The 22,602-nt window shown below is 37.9% G+C and overlaps 1 protein-coding gene across 1 annotated transcript in view; it reads right to left on the bottom strand.

Annotated features, from left to right (window-relative positions):
* Positions 1-398: 398 nt before the first annotated feature.
* LOC138743188 (NEDD4 family-interacting protein 1) overlaps positions 399-22,602 on the bottom strand; it is a 40,299-nt gene continuing 18,095 nt past the window's right edge. The window contains exons 4-8 of the mRNA XM_069898131.1: positions 17,538-17,625; positions 14,749-14,873; positions 11,833-11,899; positions 1,959-2,064; positions 399-1,046 (exon numbers count right to left, since the gene is read on the bottom strand). Coding sequence (XP_069754232.1) covers positions 1,961-2,064; positions 11,833-11,899; positions 14,749-14,873; positions 17,538-17,625 — 384 coding nt within the window. The 3' untranslated portion in view covers positions 399-1,046; positions 1,959-1,960. The remainder of the gene's footprint in view (positions 1,047-1,958; positions 2,065-11,832; positions 11,900-14,748; positions 14,874-17,537; positions 17,626-22,602) is intronic.

Raw genomic sequence — 22,602 nt, 5'->3', positions numbered from 1 at the left:
TCAGTAAACATTTAAAAAAAAATCAAACTGGCATTTAGTGGCCTTAAAGCAGTCAGCAGATCTCCTGGCCGATTTTCCATTTTATGGCACTGTTGGGGATGTGTGCGTAGATGCAGGTGGCAAAACAGGTCTCCAAACCAATTGCAGCCACTGTACGAACTCATGCACAGCAGCAAATTGCAGTAGCCACGTTACTTGACAGAATCTTGCACATTCAGCTACAACATAAAAGTGAGCTTGTCAGGATTTGGCAAAACCACAGTTGGAAATTACTGGCAAATAGAAACCAAAGAGCACACTGGGTTAAGGAGAGAAGGAAATGAATGGCAAGATGTGGAAGAATAGAAACCACTGTAAAAGTTTGTCTGCTGCATTGAATGGGCACCAATTCTGAAAGCGCCTATAGAAGTCACATTTATTAGATTTGATTTATTTACAGTCATATATTTTAGAATATAATAAAACCCAAAGGTACAGTCCAATACCTCTTCACAGAGAGCACAGAAAGTGCATAAATCTGTTCTTAAAATGCAGAAATGCTGCTCTGCAAACAATAACATGTCATTTCACCACTTTATAGAGATAATAAGCTTCAAGAAGTACATTATTTAAACATTTCATGACCAGCATCATTTCTACACCATTGTCTTCTTTAAACCCACTGATGATAAAATCTGGAGTGAATAGTAAAACAATTTTGCCCTCTATTGGTTACAAGGGCAAAGTGCATGCTAGGTAAAGATTACAAATGAATAAGGCATTGTTAGTACATCACAGACCAGTTTTGCGGTAGCACTTCAACAGAAGCCACTAAAACAATTTAATGATTACAAGTTTCAGCATTCACTATTAAAATTGTACATCTAAAAACAGATATGAAACACTGCCCTCACTTTCCTTTTTAATGCATTGAATGTTCTCCCACCCGACCAACCCCCCCACCCCTCCTTTTGAGTCCCGGTTGTGTCCACTTCCTGCAGGTGACAGTTGCTAGTGAACGAGCTGTTCAACCTTCGGATGCAGGAAATCACTTTCCAGGAAACCATCTGCAGAGAGGAAGAAAAAATATTCTGAACTATAATGAGACCATTCTATTTTCAGGCAAAACAGGAAAAAAAAATTACATTACAGAAATACTGTCAGAAGTGTAAGTATCTATTCCGATATAAAACAAGCAAATAATCTAATATCATGAATAGATGAATCATGCAAAACTCTCGTTCAGTCACCTGGCACTCAAATCTTTCAGCTTCAACATGTCATTTATCTTTAATCACAAACAACAATGACATTAAAAGGCAAAATATCGACAAGTCATGGCTGCTGCGGCCTAAACTCAAAATCAGGCACATTTCAATCCTAAAAAAGGAGAATGGCTAATTTTACAATAAGTAATGCATTCTGTCAAATGTGCTGATCTCTTAAAGGAACTGAGGTTTTAACAGAGAACAAAAGACCTTTTCAAAGTTTCAATTTTACAAATGAAAATATTTAAAAAGCCAAATTGCATTTAACAATGCAAGCCCAAACTTCATGGGAATTCAAAATGAAGTTACAAAGCAAATTGCTGCAAATCCAAAATAAAAGCAGAAAATGAAATTCAACAAATCAGATAATATCCGGAGAGAAAGACTGTTAAATGCTTCAATTAGATAACCTTTAACTTCAGTATCAATCTGAAAGTAACTTCAGAAAAACCTCAGTTTGACCAAGTTCCTTTCAAGATTTTTATTGGTGAGTTATTTGTAAAAGAAACCACCAGAATCCAAGTGAATTTCACCCTGAATACTCACTGGTACTAAATGTTTAACACATACAGATTGCTATTCTTCATTTTCTCTTCAGGCTAAAACTGCTAAGTGAATTTCCATGCAGTGGAAAGGTATCCATTTCATAACCTGAAAAGCCTATAATAATGAAAAATCTTTATTGAATATTGATAAGCAACAGATCCTTACTTTTAATAGATGAAAAGGACCCGAGTCCTTGGCAGAGAAGCAAAAGTATCTGGCATTTTCCGAACTTTTGCATAATTAATGAATCCACGGAGGAACAGCAAAAATCCTGCAAGGCAGGAAACAAAAAAATCAGCCCATTCTTTTTCTTGAAAAAGAACAAAACCAAGTGCATCATTATTCAATGTATGATTAAATCTATTATTAGTGCTGAGTGTCTCAATATTGTACCATGGAGCCATTAAATCTTCAGTTTGTATTAACAAGGTACTTTGATGTGATAGTGAACAGTACATGATGCTGAAATTAAAAATCAGACTCTGTTCATAAGAAAATTTTATCAATGATCACAATTTTTTTAAATTCTGAAAATTCTATCAACTGTATTTATCGATATAAGATATGGAATTGCAAATACAAAGTAATATGAAGTTGGTTGTACAATGTGTTTAAATTCAATATTAAATCAAGGAATACAACAAGCTTACTTTTTTCTATTGTTGCATTTTGCCACAGACATAGCAATAGCTAAATAGTCAGCAAGGATTTAGGTTTCTGCCTGATAAAGCACCCAAACATGTAAATCATTACTTAATGAATGGCTATAGAAAACAAATCAGTTGCATTTAATGAAAAGTTGCAAATAAAAGACTTATAACAAATAGCTTTTGTGTACGGCGAGCTTCCAACCAAAGAAAATAATGTTTATTCAAGATCAACAGGGACAATAAAAAAAAAAGGATAACTGGTAAAGCTGATACAAAACACCAGTTTTTTACTGCAGCTCTTGTTAATGTACTAAAAAACAAAAACAAATTGAAGACACAGAAGCAACAGCTTGCACTTGCACATGCTTATAATTTTAAGAGCACTTCATGGGGCCAAGGGAAGAAAAAACAGTATAAACAAAGAATATCGAGCTATTTGGGAAAGATTCCCAGTGTTTATTTTAGTTACATTTAAGAATATTTATAATGGAATAACTTATGGATGGTATTCGACCATATGACAGAGAAGCAGAATTAGGCCGTTTGGCCATCGAGTTTGCTCCACCATTTTATACATGGCTGATACATTTTTTCTCAAGCCCCATTCTCCTGCCTTCTACCCATAATTTTTGACACTTTTGATAATCAAGAACCTATCAACCAACAAAAACAGCCTGCATCAGTATGACTTGGCCACCACAACAGTCTGCATCAGAATTCCACAGACTCACCACTCGCTGGCTAAATAAATTTCTCACTGTTCTAAAGGGATGTTCTTTTATTCTGAGGCTATGCCTTTTGGTCCCAAGACCCTCCCACTAGTGTAAACATCTTTACCACATCCACTCTATCCAGCCCTTTCCCAATTCGGTAGATATCAATAAGATCCTTCCTCATTCTTCTAAACTCCAGTGAATACATCCTGTATTCAGGAGATTAGGGATGTAATGGATTAATGTTCTCATGTTAGCAGAACAGAGGTTTAAAAGAAGACTGAACAACAAATTACTTGTCGGGAGATTAGGCCTGGGATAAAGAGAAAGGGTTGAAGATGGCCCTCAAAGGAATGACCCACAAAATAATTGAAAATTTAATACTGAATGGCAGGCAACCAACACAAATCAGTGAGGACAGATGAAGGGGATGGGCTCTGAAGAGAAACTAAAGTTGCAGATGCTAGAATCTTGAGCAAACAATGAACTGCTGGAGGAAATTTGTGGGTCAGAGAGCATCCATTGGTAGAAATGATCAGCTAGTGTTTCGGGTCTGGATTCTTTATTAAGTCCAAAGTCTATAGGGGGTGATATGGAAGGGGAAATGGAGTAGAGGGCCCAATAGGTGATAGGGTATTGGTCAAAAGGTGGAAGAGGTAGAACGACAGGAAGAGGGGGAAAATCGAGAGTAAAGAACATCAGCAGATAAAGAGATGGAAGCCATGAAATCAGAGAGGTGGGGTTACCCAAAATTAGAAACATGCTTATGAAATTAGATTCAAGGGTATCTAGGAGGAATACCTAATGTTCCTCACAAAAGGCTTGTGATCTCTCAGATGGGTTTACAGTAGCAGCATACTTCTCCCATTTCCTAGTCATTATTTATCTCCTGCTTAATTTTTTTCCCAATGGAGAGGAAAGGTCCAAAGGGAAAAGGAACAAACTTCAGGTGATAATTGCAAAAAAATGTACTTTGAATTTTAAAAAATTAAATGTTTTCTAATGTTATAACAATTCAATTGTAGGCTATGATTTTGAAAGCTTGTGAAAGTAAGGGATGAAGGTCAACGGTTTGAAAAGCTGGTCAGCTGAGGGGCATGGAAAGGGCTTTCAACCTAAGCAAGAAGTCTGCTGATACTTTGGGAACAAAGCTGCTTCTTCAGGTAAAGACAGTGGCATGCCACTCACTGAGGTGCAGAATGTGCATCATGGATCTATATTAATGTTGTTTTATCTTTCATCCCAGGTATTCTTCAATTGTCTTAAATTCTCAAGGATTCAATACAGTTTATTCAACCCATTATTCAGCACTCAATCAGCTGGAAACTCAAACAACTGGCAAAAAAAGAGGAAATACATAAAAATAAAATTAAAAAATAAGAATAAATTAAGTTTTTAAATAAAACTTTAAATAGAAGTTTAACATTGTAACCTTAAATGTTCGCCAAAGCAACATACAGCTCTGTTTGAATAAAATGGCAGCAGGCAGGATGAAGAGCCAGCCGATGCTGCTCATTGCTGAGGTGACTCTCCCCAAGTGTCTCCCTATCCCTTCCTGGTTAGAGTCTTTATTATTATTATTAGGTATATTAGTAAGGCTTTATCCGTCAACGTGGGGAGGTTAATAATGATGGCAGTACTGTTAATGTAGCAGCTAGCGCAATGCTGTTACAGCGCTCATGAATGGAGTTCGAATATAAAGGAAGGCTCACCAGGGCCTGACTTGTACACTAGCATGGAGGCGAGTCGGATTATGCTGAGTGCCAGACTGGGATACCATGATGAAGAGCTGGCTGATTACGCTCATCACTGAGGCAACTTTCCCAAAGAGCCTTCATATCACTGCTGCCAAGGGTCTTTATTATTATGTATATTAGTAAGGCTTTATCGGTAAACTTGGGGGAGGGGGTTAATTATGATAGTGGCACGGTTAGTGTAACACTTTTACAGCGCCAGTGACGGGTTAGAATTTAAATTTTGTAAGTTACAGGAATTACTTGATTAAAGTGAACTTTACACAATTCAAGAATACTGATTTTTTTTCTTCAAATTACTTTACATTTTGTCTTTTAAACTGTTTATTCTTAATGCAGGTGTATTAGTTAGACACTTTAAAACCAAGTCTCAGTCAACTGGAAAATTCACATTTCTGGCATCCACAATCCCTGTAGATGCTGGGTAATAGGGATTTTAATGAAATATCAATCTTCAACATCCTCAGTGTCTGTGAAATCTTAAGCCCTCTGATTATTTGCATTCAACTACACCTTTGCTCTCATCTTTTGCAAAGATCAGCAATTTACTCACACATCACTTAGATCGCTCAAGACTAAGGAAGTTCAATTCTGTTCCTTTCATTACTTCCCTTTTATTTTTTGGCTTGGTATCATGCAGAATATATTGTATTTCAGTAGATCATGAAATGTAATTCGGAACATTTTTATTTGATGGTTAAGTCAATCTCAGACTGAGCTTTGTAAAGGAAAATGCAAGGACTATAAATGCAGTCTTCAAAGCAGTCTCAATGTGCCAACTCCTGCTCCTTTATATCTTATGATTTTTTTCTTATTTTTTTTTCTCCAAAATTAGATTTTTTATGATTTAAATTTTTACTGAGTTTTTTTAAATGTTTTCCCCCCAAACTTTTGAGTTAGTGTTAAAGTTATGTAAATCTTAAGTTACAAAACAAACATCCATAAAATAGAAACAAACATGGCAGCAAAAAATGTGTGCCAATTTAGACCTCCAATAACAAAAAGCTGCTTCACTAGCGAACATTCACCACTATTTCCCCCACGGGAAACCTAGATATTTCCCCAATTTTTGTAGATGTCCAATTTATCAAAATGTTTGTAAGACATGCGTTCAAACCCTGCCACTTCGGCCATTTCTGAAATGATGGTTTTCTTCCCCCCCCCCCCCCCCCCCCCACTCCCCAACCTTTCCAATTCTTCCAGCCTCTAAGTATAATTTGTCTGCATCTAATTTTGAGAATATCTATCTGGGGCAAAAAGGAATGTGAATACCTGAAACGTCATCAATATACTGCTTACTTTCCACATGGAATTGAGTTAGATAGGGCACATAGGGCCCTCAGGAAAAGACCATTGCCGAGTCAGGCGCCACGTTCTGTCCTGATCAGATGTCTACGTTATAAAGATAAAGAGAAAATATTGAGAGCTGCAGTTCAGAACGCTAAAGAACATAACAGGCCTATGTCTGTGGAATGAAACAAGGTTTTGTAGCTAGCTGCTACAAGCTATGGCTCTGTAGAGCCTATAGCGCAGGAGAGGTTATAGTTGTATGCAGGTTAGCTCAGAAAGAATATGCTGTTCCCAGAAAGAACGACACAAATACCAATTGAGGGTAATTAATACTGAGCTTTATTAGGCTCATAGCTCTGCTTTTATTCTCAAGCCGAGGGACATGGTCAAAGCCCCCTCAGTGCTGATTGGTGCATTTGCGATCCGCTTTCCTTGATAAGCCAGTTAGGCTGGTTTAGTTGTGGCCAACTGGACGGCAGCACTGCGGGCCTCATGCAGCCTGCTGGATCATCGCGCTCGTCCCCCATTTTGTGAGGGACCCCGAGGGGGCTGTGAGAGGCTGCCACAGTTTCTTTTATTCAGATTTAAGTACAGAGGTTGTGAAGAAAACAAGAATTTAATCTAGCTAAAGGAATTCTTTGGAATAAAGGCTATAAATTGACTTATAGACATCTTGCTATGTTAAAGGTATTTTTGGAAGGTAATCAGGCTCAGTTTTTTGCAGATGAGAAGCCCAGTCGCTTCCAAACATTTGCCTGGATCAACAAGTTGAAACTGGAGACTTGAGATTTCAACCAAGTCAACAATGTACTTTACAAGCCACACAAGTTGTTCAAGTGGAACAAGGTGAACAGGAATATTTGGAAGTTCAACATGAAGTAAATGCTTAATTGAATACTCAAATGGATGATGATATAAATGAAGGAGCAAAATTATATTCATTTGATATGTTTAATAATCTTTTTATGAATGTTATCTAGGGGGAGGTGGAGAATACATGATCTGTTCCTTTAGCTAACGTGTCATACTTCAGCGAGAGTCATGGCCCGCACGGTAGAGATGAGTGGTGCTGCCTTTATTTTGCACAGCATTTCTTTGGGGGGGGGGGGGGGGGGGTGGGGGTAACTAACTTTAATTGTGTATGATATATGGCTTATGTGTTTGTTAATCTTTCTAATTTATTTTTTTCCTTTCACTGTATGGAGATGTCCAAGAGTTATTCTGATTGAGCTTAAGAGGTCTGGGAGAAGAGGCGCAGAGGAGTGCAAGTTTATTGGAATTCAATAAAATGGCGTTGGATAATGTATTGTTATGAACCATGTGTAACGAGCAGCAATAGACAATGAACCAGACAGTGTTTAATTGTAAACTGCTAGAATGAGCGTGAGTGTTTGTCTTGTATCTAAAATTATTACAATCTAGGCCAAAATCTATAAAGTTGCTTCAAATTCAATGTTGAAGTATAGGCCTTTGAAAGTTCATCCCTACAATTAATGGTGAACTGATGGGGAGACTCAAGTTGATGTTGCCTTTGAAGAAATGTCCACCCACTCAAGCTGTGGTCATAACACTCCTGGACCCTTTGTAGGCAAGACTTGAACTGGGCTGCCTCCACAAACCTTCTAAGACCCTGGCACTGGTCTCTCCAATAATTTCACTGCCTAGTCACACTTAAAATGAAGTAGTTTCTCCACTGTCAATCAAAATGAAACACTTTGCTTCCCAAAAAGACCCTCCTGGCACAGGTCAGTCCACCGAAAAGGCCAGTCATTTGCAGAGCATGCTTTGCTTTGAATTCCACAAAAATGACTGGCCACAAGAGCTGCTTAAAAAAAAACTGTTTTCTCTTCAGCCGTCAGAATGGTTCTCCCTTTGCAAACCACAATGTCTTTGAAAATGTATCGAATTCTGCACAAGCCTTCCCTCAGTTCCCCAATGTTTTGAATTATCATTGGGTTGTGACTTGTGTGAAATGTTAAATGTTAACTGTGACCATTCAGTCCCTCCTATCTATACTATCCTTTAGTGATAATTCCCATTTTATTAAAATGTAGTATTTTTTTTTGTTTTAATGTTAATGGGCTTAATAATCTGATTAAGAATATTAGCACATATGAATAAAATAAAAATGGATATTGCTTTTTTTTCACAAGAGACTCACTTATTAGAGAAGGAACATCAGAAATTAAAGAAAGATTGGGCTGGACAAGTGGTAGCTTCATCTTTAAACTCTAAAGACTGGGAAGAAGCAATTTTGATAAGGAAAACTTTACCTGTTAAAATTCAAGATGCAGTTGTGGATCCTGTGGGGAGATTTGTTTTGATCCAGTTAAATTTATTCTGAAATGTGCATTTATGCACTAAATGTAGATGAACAGTTTGTTCGGGATACTTTTTTTTAATATTAAGCAGAAGCACATGAGAAAGTATTAATGGGGGTGGGGGGGGAATATAATTGTTGTCTTGACCCTGCTCTGGAAGGTCAACAACTCAAGCTAAGGCAGCGAATGTGGCATTGAGTTTGATGAAGTTGAATTTAATAGATATTTGGCAGAGGTTGTACCCAAAAGAAATTATTAATTTTATTCCCATAGACATGACTCCTATTTGAGAATAGATTCTGATATTGGCACAATTACAAGGTAGAATTAATCAAGATGATTATGAAGCTGGAATATTATCAGATCATTCTCCATTTTTAATGACTTGTTTGATTCCTGAGAAAGAATATTCGATTTATAGGTGGTGGTTTAACTTCGTTGGTAAAGAGTTGATTTTTTTTTTATTTTATAAGAGATCAAATTCAATTTTTCTTTGAGATTAATTCTAATTCAGTGAATAATAAGTTTATTTTGTGGGATGCATTAAAAGCATATTTGAGAGGTCAAATAAGTTATACTGCAAAAATTAAGAGAGCATACAAGAGAAGTTAACCAGTTCGAACAGGAAATAAAGGGTTTAAAGAAAGATTTACAGAGGAGAAAAGGAGACAACTAATCAACAATAAACTTCAGTATAATATTATTCAGACTTCTAGAACCGAAAAATTGATGATGGGAACAAATCGGAGGTAGTATGAATTGGGAGATAGGGCTCAGAAAGTCCTTGCATGGCAATTAAAAGCTGAACCAAATTCTAGAATAATTAATGCAGTTAAGAAAAAATTGAATAAAATTACTTAAAAACCTCAAGAAATTAATGATTTGTTTCAAGATTTTTACTTTAAATTGTATCCATCTAAATCACCTGAAACAAATTGCTAATACAGCTGCTGCATTTCCCTTTAATAAATTCACCAGAGATTGGTGACAGAAGATATCAGAAACATTCTAGATTTAAAAAAATAATCTATAATTTTCTTTTAAAATCATGCTTCTAACAAAACTTTTCAGAGGGAAGTTCACAGGAGCAAAATTCTCCCTAAATATTTCAAAGTTCTGGTAAATAATTACACATAATAATACTTGCAAGTCCTCAAGGCAGGTGAGAGTGTCTATTGGAGGAATATATTTGTATTTTTAAAAATTTAACAAGACAAATTGCTCACATTCATTATAGTTTAAAGGGACTTCCAAGTTACAAGTCCAATCTGGGATACCTGCCATGTTAGACTTGGCACACTAATTTTTGAATGGACTGTTGTATGAAATGAAACATATAACCGTTTACAGGACGGAATCAGGCCATGTCGGCCCTTCAAGTCCGTACCGGTTCACTTGAACAACTCCACTAGCTCCTCCGCAAACTCCTGAGGAAGTAGAGGCTTTCTTCATGATGCCATTCATGTGATCTAATTTTCCACACTCCTCTCCCATACAAGATTTGACAAATGCCTTACTAAAGTTCATGTAGACAATCTATTTGGTCACCTCTTCAAAATATTTTTATCAGATTCATCAATCTTGGGTTTCAGACACTTAATTGTAGAATTTGTTTTTCCAATTCAGAAATGAAGAAAATCAAACTCATTTGAGAACAATAAATGGTTTAATTTCAATTATTTTAATTAATTTCAAGATGCTCAGTCAAAAATATCTGTAAAACAATTTCCCAATTGTCATCATACTAAAAAAAATTAATAGGTTATCCAAGATCAGGACAATCCTACAAACAAAATTTTAATGCAAATAATGCTTAGTTCAACATTCACATCAAACTACTTTGATCAGTCTTGGTTTACACATGTCACTTATGGGAACAGACCCATGGTTTAAAATATTGTCTCCATATGGCACAATAGTAGTTGAAATATTAACAAACAATATTACTACCTGGAGCAATCTAAAAACATCAATTTCCTCAGAATCCTAGCCTCCAGTTACCAAAAGGGGCACAAAGATATTGGTGACGTTGAAAGGGGACATGATTAAGTTACTTCACCCCACAAGGGGATTTTTACGCAGATTTATTATTTTCCCACAGGAGGCAGACAATGAGTTATTCTCCATTTCCAATTGCTAATCCTTGAATTGAATTCAACTCATTTGCCCTTTCAGACTGGAGTGAAAAGCTTTGGAAAGTTGGAAGATTTCTTTCCCTGAAGAACATTCATGTTTCAGAGAGGTTTTAACATAAGTCATAATTTTATTCATCATTACCGATGTTTTAAAAAAAAAAATCCAAATGTATAAATGTATTTAATTACTTTAAAAATCCAACTGGCATGGTATTTTTTTTTTACTCCACTTCAAAAATCCAAGCTCAATAAAAGTACAAGTTTATTAACCTACCAATATTGTGCTTTATGGCTTCAGCCAGAAAATAATAGCAAATATTACTGGAATCAATCAAGTTCCTCTTGAGAATATTCAACATATTATTGGGTAAATATTTCACACACCTTCCTCCACAATCACTGATTCTGTATCTTGATTTTAACCTTCACTGCAGCTTTCTCTGTTCGGTTGGCTTGGACTTAACGTTATCACCATATGCTGCGTTTTCATCCAATGTACTGTACTCCCATGCTCTGACTTGGTTCCTCAATAATCCAGTGGAATGTGCTTAAAATTCTTTACCTTCCTGCACCAATGCTAGAGCAATCATGGAGGTACCTGCCTAAAACACTGAACAATCTAGAGCTTGTACTTCCTAGCACTAATTAATTCATTTCCTCAACCATTTTACTGACATAAACATCAAGATCTATCCCCTCCTTCCAGTCACATCCCTCAACTTTTTTTCATCCCTTGATCTGCACAATAGAGTGGTTCATCACATGGAAAGTGTTGCATTTGAGAATTTTTTTTGAAAGCCAAGAAATTTTCTTTTGTTGTGAGGAAATGCAAGTGCATTGCAGTAATTCAATTCTTAGATAAATTTAGACATCAACAGGCCCTATCGGACCATGAGACTGCATCACCCAATTGACCTATAACCCCAGTACGTGTTAAAGGGTGGAATAAAACCAGAGGAAACCCATGTAGACACAGAGAGACTGTAAACACTCCTTATAGAAAGCACTGGATTCAAAACCTGGCCCCAGTCACTGTCACAGTGTTATGCTAACTGTTCCGCTCAAGTTACTAGTTAAAAAGCTAATTCAATTACAATGTCATCCAAGCTTTTTGCATTTTTGTTTAAATTGACCAAAAGTAATATTTTTATAAATAAAGGGAAATCATATACTTACCCAGCACCAGAAACACCCACCAGAGCCAGTATTGACCATCAAAGTATCCAGGAAAGTAAGTAGAGAACTGAAAAAAAAAGGTTTTGTTTTAAACATAGTGTCCAGAGCACATGAAATTATATCTTTAATTGTATTTCTGTTTATTTTATATCAACATATCAATAATAATTTGGGGAATCAAATTGCAATCTTATTACTTTGAATAGGACAAGTGGTAAGTAGGAGTCAATCCAATACACCTAGCTCAAACCTATATTGAAATGAAAACTCTTAATAAATCACATTCAACTTTTACACTGCAATTATAACTGCACCACAAAAGGCTTTGGGAAATTTTAGCATTAACAAGAAATTGTCTTTTTCCACAGACTAAATGCTCTTAAAACCTTGGAAGAATGAGCAAGGGAAATACTGAAGCATCCAAGCACAGTAATCTGGGTGGTACTGGGTAGAAACAGAATCACAGTGTGTGCTGGAACAGTCAGGAAACAGATTGTTTATACTCAATACTACCAGAACCGTATGTAGTTCCGTATGTACCTCCTGTTCAAGTTTCAGATTTTGCATTATGCTATATGTTAGATTTATTTACTGAAAGAAGACCTACTTTGTCAAGAGTTTAAGCTTCACTGAAGCATTACTAATACACTTCCCCGGTATAGTTACAATGGGTCAGAATCAGAATATTTGACATCCCACGTGACTACTGAGTTTCTCCTACACATGCGTTGCATTTCACATCCAGTATTTGCTTTTGATTGCCTTGAATGGATGTTCCAATGTTTGATGAAGTATTTTACAAATGTCAATAGAAAAGATTCAGCTTGTGTTTCCAAAGCAAATCTCTTAAGCTCTTTTGATATTAACAGGCACCTGCATTCTGAAAGACCAATTTATCTGTTTGATTATTGAGTTTACATCCACAATTTTTTTCTATAAAAGATTGTTTGACATTTGAACTTATATTCCACAACTCCTGAAGATATTTACATTTCTGTAAATAACTTTTGTTTTAAAAAATGCTTCAAAAAAAAAAATTTCATCAGCCCACATATACATTTTTTTGTTTCTGACACGTGTGTGTGGGGGAGGGGGGGGGCGGGAGAAGTGGTAAAACGAGGGAGAAAAAATATTCATGAACAGTTATCAGCAATTGAACGCGTTTGCAACACAGGGATGCCTTTACTTTTTTTTAATAAATCGGATTGTGAATACTGTACAAAATTTTGGTTTATGCCACATTTACAGTTGTGTGAGCAGTCCTGGTTGTCAAATTACAGGAAGAATATGGAGGCTTTGGAGAGGCTGCAGAAAAGCTTATGAGGAATGTTGGCTGGATGAGAGGGGTGCAGAAGAGGTTAACCAGGATGTTGGCTGGATTAGAGAGTACTAGCTATGATATATATATATATATATATATATATATATATATAAGGACCATCGCCTTCCCAAGATCGTGTTATATGGCGAGCTCTCCACTGGCCACCGAGACAGAGGTGCACCAAAGAAGAGGTACAAGGACTGCCTAAAGAAATCTCTTGGTGCCTGCCACACTGACCACCGCCAGTGGGCTGATCTCGCCTCAAACCGTGCATCTTGGCGCCTCACAGTTCGGCGGGCAGCAACCTCCTTTGAAGACCGCAGAGCCCACCTCACTGACAAAAGACAAAGGAGGAAAAACCCAGCACCCAACCCCAACCCACCAATTTTTCCCTGCAACCGCTGCAACCATGTCTGCCTGTCCCGCATCGGACTTGTCAGCCACAAACGAGCCTGCAGCTGACATGGACGTTACCCCTCCATAAATATTCGTCCGCGAAGCCAAGCCAAAGAAAAGAAAAAGTTATAGGGAGAGGTTGGATTCATTTTCTCTTGTGCTAGAAGCTGAGGCAGCTTATATTAAAATATCAAATGTCGAAAGGGGTATATAGAGTGGAAGTGGACGATGTTTCCAGTAGTATGAGTCTTGGAGCAGGGAGATGAGGTGGAGGAAAAAAAGAACATCCCTTTACAACAAAGGTGAGGAGAAATTTCTCCATTCAGAGTGCGGTGAAGATGTGGAATTTGTTGCCACATTTGGCTATGGTGGCCAAGTCATTGGATACATTTAAAGCAAGAGTGGACAAGATTAGCAAGGGCATGAAAGGTTATGGGGAGAAGGTAGGAGAATGGGGTGGAAAATACATCAACCATGATTGAATGGCGAAGCGGACTCAATAAGCTGAAGGGCTTGTACTGTGCTGCAATGTTTTGTTAAGCTTCTACAATTTATAGTCTTTTACATTTTTCCCTCATCCTCCCCCCCAAAAAAAACCAAAAACCACCACCTCAGAGTGGTACAACCCTGGAGTGCACTGCCAGGGAAATGTCACGGAAGTAGAAACAACAGCAACAATAAAGAAGCACTTTTTGAACTGCATCCAGTCAATGCCATTAGTTTAAATTTGCATTTACTGTCAGCATATTTGGGCCTGTGCTGTATTCTAAGTGCTTGTGAGGCTGTACGCAAAGTTTCTATCATAAAAATAGTTCAACAGGAACATCAATTTCACAAAATGCAAATTTTGATTGTGATGGCTCAAATTTTTTCCTCGTGAAAGCACTTCTTTCAAAGAAATTGGCATTTCGTTCTGCCAACACTGAAATTTTCCTATTGAATGGAAAATGGCAGTCAGAATATGAATGGTGTTAACACTGTGTAAGTACACAAAATCTAGTAGGTACTATGATCTGGCAACAAAAAACTAACTTTATAACCTTTCATAGAACACTAGATGGTCACAAAAACACAAGCTAAAATTTATATTATTTCAGAGATCCTCATTCTGATTTTGCAACTTAAAGACTTGATATGATTTTTTTTTTACATTGTCTACCAACATTGGAGAACATAATATGGGGAAATATTTCACTTACCCGAACAATAAGGATCCATTTAATCAAAGAGAGGCCAAATCCAGAGATGGCCCCATATCTGCCTGCAGCTGAAGTGGTCAAACAAAATGATAAGAAGAAACCAATCCAGTTGAAGAGGAATGCCACTAGGACACAATGAAAAAGGGGAAAGAATGTTATAACATTTGATTTTTATTTCTTGCAACTTCTGTCCTTCATAATAAAGTTCTGGACATGGATGTTTAAATTTATTAATTTTAAATTTAAATATACAGCACGGTAACAGGTCCTTCTGGTCCATGATCCCATGCTGCCCAATTACACCCAATTGACCTACCAAAGGAAGGGGATGCTGACAGGAAAAAAGTATAATTAGCTAGATTAAACAAAAAGAAAGGAATTACTGACAGACTGAGAATTGGTTACTGAACAAAAAAGTATGGTAAACATTGTTCTCAGGTTAGCAGCCTATACTGCAGGAACTGGAGCTTGAGCCCATTTGGTCACAATTACATCAACAATTTGGCTGGGGACTAAATGTCATTTCCATTTTAGCTGATGATATCATGAGTAGGAAGGAGGATAGGGAGGTTTCAAGAGGATACAGGTAAAATGTGAGTAGACGAGAATAATACCAATTTGGAAAAATGCATGGTCACCAATTTGGTGCATAAAACTTTTTTTTTCCAAACTAGTGAGAGATTGGGTACTGTTGATGTTCAGAGAAACCTTGGTGTGCTTGAAAGCCAATAAGCAGGTGTGACAAGCATTTAGGAAGGCAAACAGCCCGTTAGCACTTACAAAAGGTGAATTTTAAAAGAGGAATACAGAAGTCTTGAAAAAACAGCACCCTGGAATAATGTCTACTGGCCTCCTCACTTGGCGATTCCATGGCAAATTCATCATTTATGACAAAAATTCACCAGGCTGATTGCAGGGATGGTACATTTGCTGCATGAGATGGGAATGAGCAAACTAGGCTGATATTCATTCGAGGATGGAAGAATGAATGAAACTTGCTAGCCTGGACTGAAAATGGATGCTTCCCTAGCTGAGGAGCCTAGGACCAGTTGTCCATGTCTTAGAATAAGAGACAGGCAGTTTAGGTCAGAGAGAGATTTCTTTATGTAAACCATGATGAATCTTTGGAATCACTATTCATAGGGATGTGGAAGCTCAATTATTAAGGCAATCCAAAATGGACTTCTGGAAACAAAGAAAATATGGAGAATTGTGCAAGAAAGCAACAGTGAAATTAAAGAAAATGGCAGCAATGCTGTAACTGTTGGTGCAGAACTGGGAGGGATCCCACAATACTGTCATATCTTTTAAATAAACTCTGAAGCAAACAACACTGGCACAATATGATTCAGTGCTGTGACTACCACCACTGCAGCCTTAAAGGTGGGACTACAATGACCCCTTCCGCCCCCCCATTCCGTGTTTGTTCCTTTTACACCAGAATGGTGTGGTGCATTAAAGATGCAATATCCCCGCCTTGAAGAGGCTGTGTAGAAGGGGCTACTGCTGTTCCAAACCACCAGTCCTAATGCCAGTAGCTCCGTGCAGGTTTTAAATGCCGTTAAAGGAATCAATAATGTTTGTAAGCAAAATCCTGTAGATACGAGACGGTACCTATGTTCAGCAGTGGAAACAGGGGTTGCTGTTTCCGAGGGAGCGATGGGCCGGCGCAGAGCACCAGAAATAGAAAGAGCACCCCGTCCCTGCCCCTGTTGAGGGGAAACAGAGGAGATGATCCAACAGGATGGTGACCACAGCAGCAGGCCAGCAAAAGGCTCAGAGGCCAAAGGACCCACACAGCTCGTGGGCGACTTGCGGTCGGGGAACCCACACAGCCTGAGGGCTGTTGGACATTGGCTCATGGAAACCAGATATTAGAGCTGGGATTCAAAAACCAGATATTAGACCTGGGATTTGAAAGAGTGCTGCGGATAAGGGCCCCCGAAGGGCCTCAGGTGCTGAAGGCTTCCTGATTGAGTGAGAAGTTTGGATCTGGAGCTTGAGTTGCCAGTGAATAGAACAGAAGTCTGGGAGACTGCAGAGGCTGCAGAAACATCAGAGGCAAATTCACGGACAGTGACTCTCTTTTGCTTCCCTTTCTCTCGTATAATAAAAGATGCTGGGCAATACTCATGGTGACTCTTTTCTGCCTTACAGCAGGAAAAAGTTAATGTATAAAAAGTATGTTGCATTTTTAATTTAATGTAACATGACAATAAAAGGAACCATGAAGATCAGCCATGATTTTGACGAATGGTAGAGCAAGATCAAAGGGCCAAATGACCTAATCTTTCTCCAATGTCCTTATACTATTCAAATCTGGGCTCCAATCTAAATTGAAGCAGTTTCACATCTCAGTTTCATCCAGCTGGGGGCAAGGCTCCAATGTTAAAGCCACCACCATAACTTGCACATTAATGAAACAAAACTAATACTATAAATCTGCTCTCAGACAGAAAAAAAAAATCACATGATCATGTGGGAAAATTGGCAAAAGGGAATCAACGTCAACAAATCTGCAAAGTCAATGAGTCTCAGAACTATTAGTAATGTAACTAATTAATGGAGTGACTAATTTAACACCAGTACAATTCCAAAAGTTTCTTGTCCTTTTCTATTATTCTATCAAAATGTCAAAGCATCAGATAATTGTGTCACAATTGACAAAAGTTTTGTTTTCTACATGCCACATATGCATTTGTCATTTCAGTTGTATGTATATCACCTCACTGTTACTACATTAGCATTCAATTCAGACATAATGTAAATGTAATTTAACCAATCCTTACTGAAGAATGTCAGCATGAATATGCCATCATTCCCTATCCTCAGTTGATCTGCATCATCAAAGTCATCCCTTCCCGAAAAATCTTCATCCTGTTTGTGCAAAAAGAAACATTTTAGATGGTTCCTCTTTTTGATTCAGATTTATTGTCAGATTACATATGACATCACGTATAACCCTGAGATGAGGCAGAATTACCACTTATTGGCAGTGCAAAAACTGTCTCAGTGTACATTTTTTTTTTAAATTCAATAAAGTGAAAAAGAGTCCTTAAATGAGTCTCTGATTAGGTTTGTTGTTGAGGAGTCTGATGGTGGAGGGGTAGCCAGCTGTTCCTGAACCTGGTGGTGCGAGTCTTGTGGCATCTATACCTCTTCCTGATGGTAGCAGCGAGAATAGAGTGCATGCTGGGTGGTATGGATGCTCGATCATTGCTGCTGCTCTCCGATGGCAGCATTCCCTGCAGATATTCTCAATGGTAGGGAGGGTTTCATCCATGATGTCCTTGGCTATGACAACTATCTTTTATAGGGCTTTTTGCTCAGGGCTTTGGTGTCCCTGTGATGCATCCAGTCAGCACACTTTTCATCACACATCTGTAGAAATTTGCCAGGGTTTCTGAACTCATCACAAACCTCCGTAAACTCCAGAGGAAGTAGAGGCATTAGTGTGATTTCTTCACTATGCCATTAGTGTGCTGGGTCCCAAAAAAGACCCTACGAGATAGTGACTCACAAGAACTTAATTTCCTCATTCTCTCCACCTCTGACTCCCCCAGTGATCACTGGATCATACACGTCTGGTTTCCCCTTTCTGAAGTCAACAATCGACTCCTTGGTTTTGGGGACATTGACTGCGAGGTTGCTGTTGATGCACCATTCAATCAAGTTTTCAATCTTCCTCCTCTATGCGGTCTCATCACCTTTCTTTATACAACCCACTACTGCAGTATCGGCAGCAAACTTGTAGATGGTGTTGCTGTCGTACCGAGCCACAATTGTAGACACAAAATGAGTAGAGCAGGTGGCTAAGAAAACAGCCCTATGGTCCTCTGGTACTGATGAAGATTGTATAGGAGATGGTCAACCAATCCTCACTGATTATGGTCTGGAGGTGAGAAAATCTATGGTCCAATTACACAATTAGGTGTTGAACTCCGGGTCTTGGATGATGGAAACAATAACCACAATTATCAAAAAACTGGAAATTCTGGAAATCTAACTAAAGCTCTCAGAAGCAAAATATTAACAGTTGTTCCTTCTTGGAGATGTTGCCTAATCTGCTGAGTGTTTCTACCCTTTTTGGTTTTTTCGACAATATAACATGGACATTTCTGTCATTATGCCCGGTACAACTCAAACCTGCCATAATTTCTCAACCATTTGCTACTTGTTTTCTTTCAGACAGTGGCCCCTTCTTTTCAGGATATCGATCAACATCTGTCAATTACTTTAAGGCTGTGTAGCAATCCTGCAGACTAGGGAATGAAACAAATGGTACTAGTCTTGCAAAAATTCAGTAACCATTTTCACGCCCACAATAATGAATTATACCATTAAAAAAATACAGAAATTAGATTTTGAATGAAAGAGAAAAAAAACTTTTAACAAATTGCAAAAGTGAGCTTACCTGTTATACCATAAATTAAAAAGTATGGTAAATAACTCGGATTAATCGAGTTCACCAAAAGATACATTAAACAAGAATGTTACAGTTACTATAGAAATGTGGCATAAAGAGGGACAGGATTGGAATGTTTATATTCCTGATTACAAAGGTTTTAGAACAGAGAAAATGAGAGATTAAAACAAGGACGACAGAGTGGCCATACAGGCTAAAGAAACTAAATCATGATCAGAGATGGAATGAAGATCAGTAAATTAAAATTATATGGGCAATCTCACATTTGTGCCATAAACCTCCAAACGGTGAGGGAGATGGATAATCATATCTGCATACAATTTTTGACAAGCTTAAAAATGAAAGAGGGGAATTTTTAATTTGCCTAAGCATGAAATAGAAATTATGTACAGGGTTTTAAAAGTGACAAATTTCTAAATTATATACACAAGAATATTCCCTCTCCCTCCCCCCACCCCCCCCCCCCCCCCCCACCCCGTCAGTATGTTGCAAGCATAACAGATTGGTGGATTCAGAGAATGAAGCTAGACAAGTTGAGAGCATTTTAGTGGAATTGCATTTGAATGTCAGTGATAATAATTTGGTTAGATTTTGTGTGAAGGACAAAAAGAAAAGCAGAGTATAAGCCTCTCAGTTGGAGTACAGCCAACTTTACTATATTGAGAAGTGATTTAGCCAAATTGGTTACACAAAAGTCATCAGTGAGATTTCTGACAAGGTCCCAGAAAGCAGACCAGTTTAAAGCATTGGAGATCCAAGAGAGAATAATAAATTGAATCCAAAATTGATACAGATCAGAAGAATAAATTGGTATGTGTGACTGGAAAACAGTTAATAAAAGGGGTGAAATCTTTTACTATTTTTAAGAACAGCATTTCATTCTCCCAGCAACGTCCCCTTGATTTAGTTTCCATTCTATTATACTTGAGAGGGATCTTATCTGCATCTGCTTCATTTCTCACACTTCTGCTCTCTCACTCTCCTCCCATCCAGAGCAAAGATTGGATTCCCTTTATCCTCACATTCCACTCCAGTAGCCTCCACCTTCAGCACCACATTGCCAGCAAACACATCTTTCCTTTCCCTTTTAGCCTTCCAAATGGTTTGCTCCTTATGACTAATTTTTTTTTAAAGAATCCAGCAGCCTTTCTTTTGATAGGCCACATTATCAAGAAAAAAAAGCAAATGTGAAGACAGATTCTCCATCTTTACATTGCTGGACTTACCTCCATAAAAAGGCCAAAGGTGGATTGACTGCTCATTTACTCCTCAGTAAAACAAATGCCGCTGAAATCGGCTACAAAGGGGAATGCTGATGGTGTAGCAATGGCATTACACAGAAGTTCTGCCCGAGTCCTAAGACTGCTTGCATACATCTCCACTAGTGCTCTTACCTGCTCTTCGGTTGCCATTTTTGAGTATAGGCCACTTTTCCTTAACATCGTGCAAGTATGACATCACAGGAAGCGCGACTGTACCTCTTGCCCCGCTTCCTTCAGCTCTGGAAGCTAGCTCCCAACTCAGCTTTGCATAAAGGCATTGTGGGATGCACCTTACAGGTCATCACCATAAAAGGTAAAATCCCTTTTTAAAAAAAAAACTTGAGCCTGCTCTAATGCAGTTTCACCATAAAAAGGCCTGATGTTTCTCTTATAACTGCAGGGATGCAACACTTGCCCTTCAACCACTTCTCTTTTCACCCAAACATTTATTTGAAAATGAAGCAGCAATTTATCTATACTTCCTCCAACTTCGTTTACTATAAGTGGTGCTTAAGAGATCATCTTCACTACACTGGAGGAACCAAACGCAGACTGGGTGTCAGTACAAAAGGGAAGCCTAGCTTTGGTTACTGTAATTTTAAGTTCCCATTCATCTTTGGCCTCGTACAAAGTACTCATGAAGCCCAACAAAAGCTTAAGCAGCGGAACTCATTTGTCGTCTATGCACATTGGATTCAATATCAAGTTCCAAAAGTTGCAAAGAGGTACAATGCCAGGATATTGAAATTCAATTTCAAGAGCCAAAGAGCAGGATTTAAGGAATGGTTAAGGATGCAAGGTCAATATTGAATCAATCACCTATGGTTCAATAACATTAGAGTAAGGCAGGTTCTTGATTATATTGATTCACTGTTTCATTTCAAAATGGCCATAATGGAATTCAATGTGCATTGAAACAGGAGAGCCAAAACAAAATGGAGAGTAAAATTAATTACTTCCATCCCATCCTACTCCTTTCAAAAACTTATAACAAGAGGTTTGGTGAAGGATAAACGAACTTTAATTACAAGATGCAATATAGGAGAATGTTTTGTTGTCTTCTGGGAAAATTGGCTATTTTCCTCTAACATAATACAATATTGAATGTAAATGCTCAAACAATAAATAGGGAAATTATATAAGGACAATGCTAGTTTTGTTTCTGGTGCCACAGAAAGCTCTTCTTTTGTTATTTTCAATACTTGAAAAATATACAAGTGCAGCAATTCTGTGCTTCCTGCAAAAAATCAAAATCTAGAAGCTGTAAATTTGAATTTAGCATGGTAACAGGCCCTTTTGGTACCACCCAATTAAACTCAATTGACCTACAACCCTGGTTGGTTTTGAAGGGTTGGAGGAAACCGGAGCACCCAGAGAAAACCCATGCAGGGGGACAATCAACAAACACCTTACAGACAGACTTATGAGGAAAGATTGCGCAAATTGGGATTGTACTCCCTGGAGTTTAGAAGATTGAGAGGGGATCTCAGAGACATCAAAATTCTGGCAGGACTGGACAGAATGGATGCAGATGGGATGTTTCCAATGGTGGGAAAATCCAGAACCCGGGGCCATGGTTTGAGGATAATAAGCAAACCATTTAGGACCGAGATAAGGAGGAATTTCTTTACCCAGAGGGTGGTGAATCTGTGGAATTCATTGCCACAGAGGGCAGTAGAGGCAGGTTCATTAAATCTATTTAAGAGGGAATTAGATCTATTTCTTCAGTATAAGGGTATTAAAGGTTACGGAGAGAAGGCGGGGACGGGCTACTGAACTTTAAGATCAGCCATGATCTCGTTGAATGGCGGAGCAGGCTCGAAGGGTCGAATGACCTACTCCTGCTCCTATCTTCTATGTTTTTCTATGTTTCTATGTTAACTCTGGTCATTGGCTCCGTAACAGCATTGCACGAACCGCTATGCTGAACTAAGTCAAGAACATCCAAAGGGATCCAGTTTTTAAATTACACAGGCAGAGACAGATTTATTGATTTAGTTTGTTCCTAAATGCAGATTAAAGAAAGATCTAACTTGCAAGAGTGGGATAAAATTTATACACTATACTATATTTGCACAATTGTCACTGAATATCAACCATCTATTTAATTTTTGTATTTATTACCTTTTCAATTTATTGCTTACTTTTGTACATTTTTTTCCACTA

Source organism: Narcine bancroftii, chromosome 9, assembly GCF_036971445.1.
Source record: "Narcine bancroftii isolate sNarBan1 chromosome 9, sNarBan1.hap1, whole genome shotgun sequence".
NCBI classification, from domain to species: domain Eukaryota; kingdom Metazoa; phylum Chordata; class Chondrichthyes; order Torpediniformes; family Narcinidae; genus Narcine; species Narcine bancroftii.
This window is presented reverse-complemented; position numbering and strand designations above follow the sequence as displayed.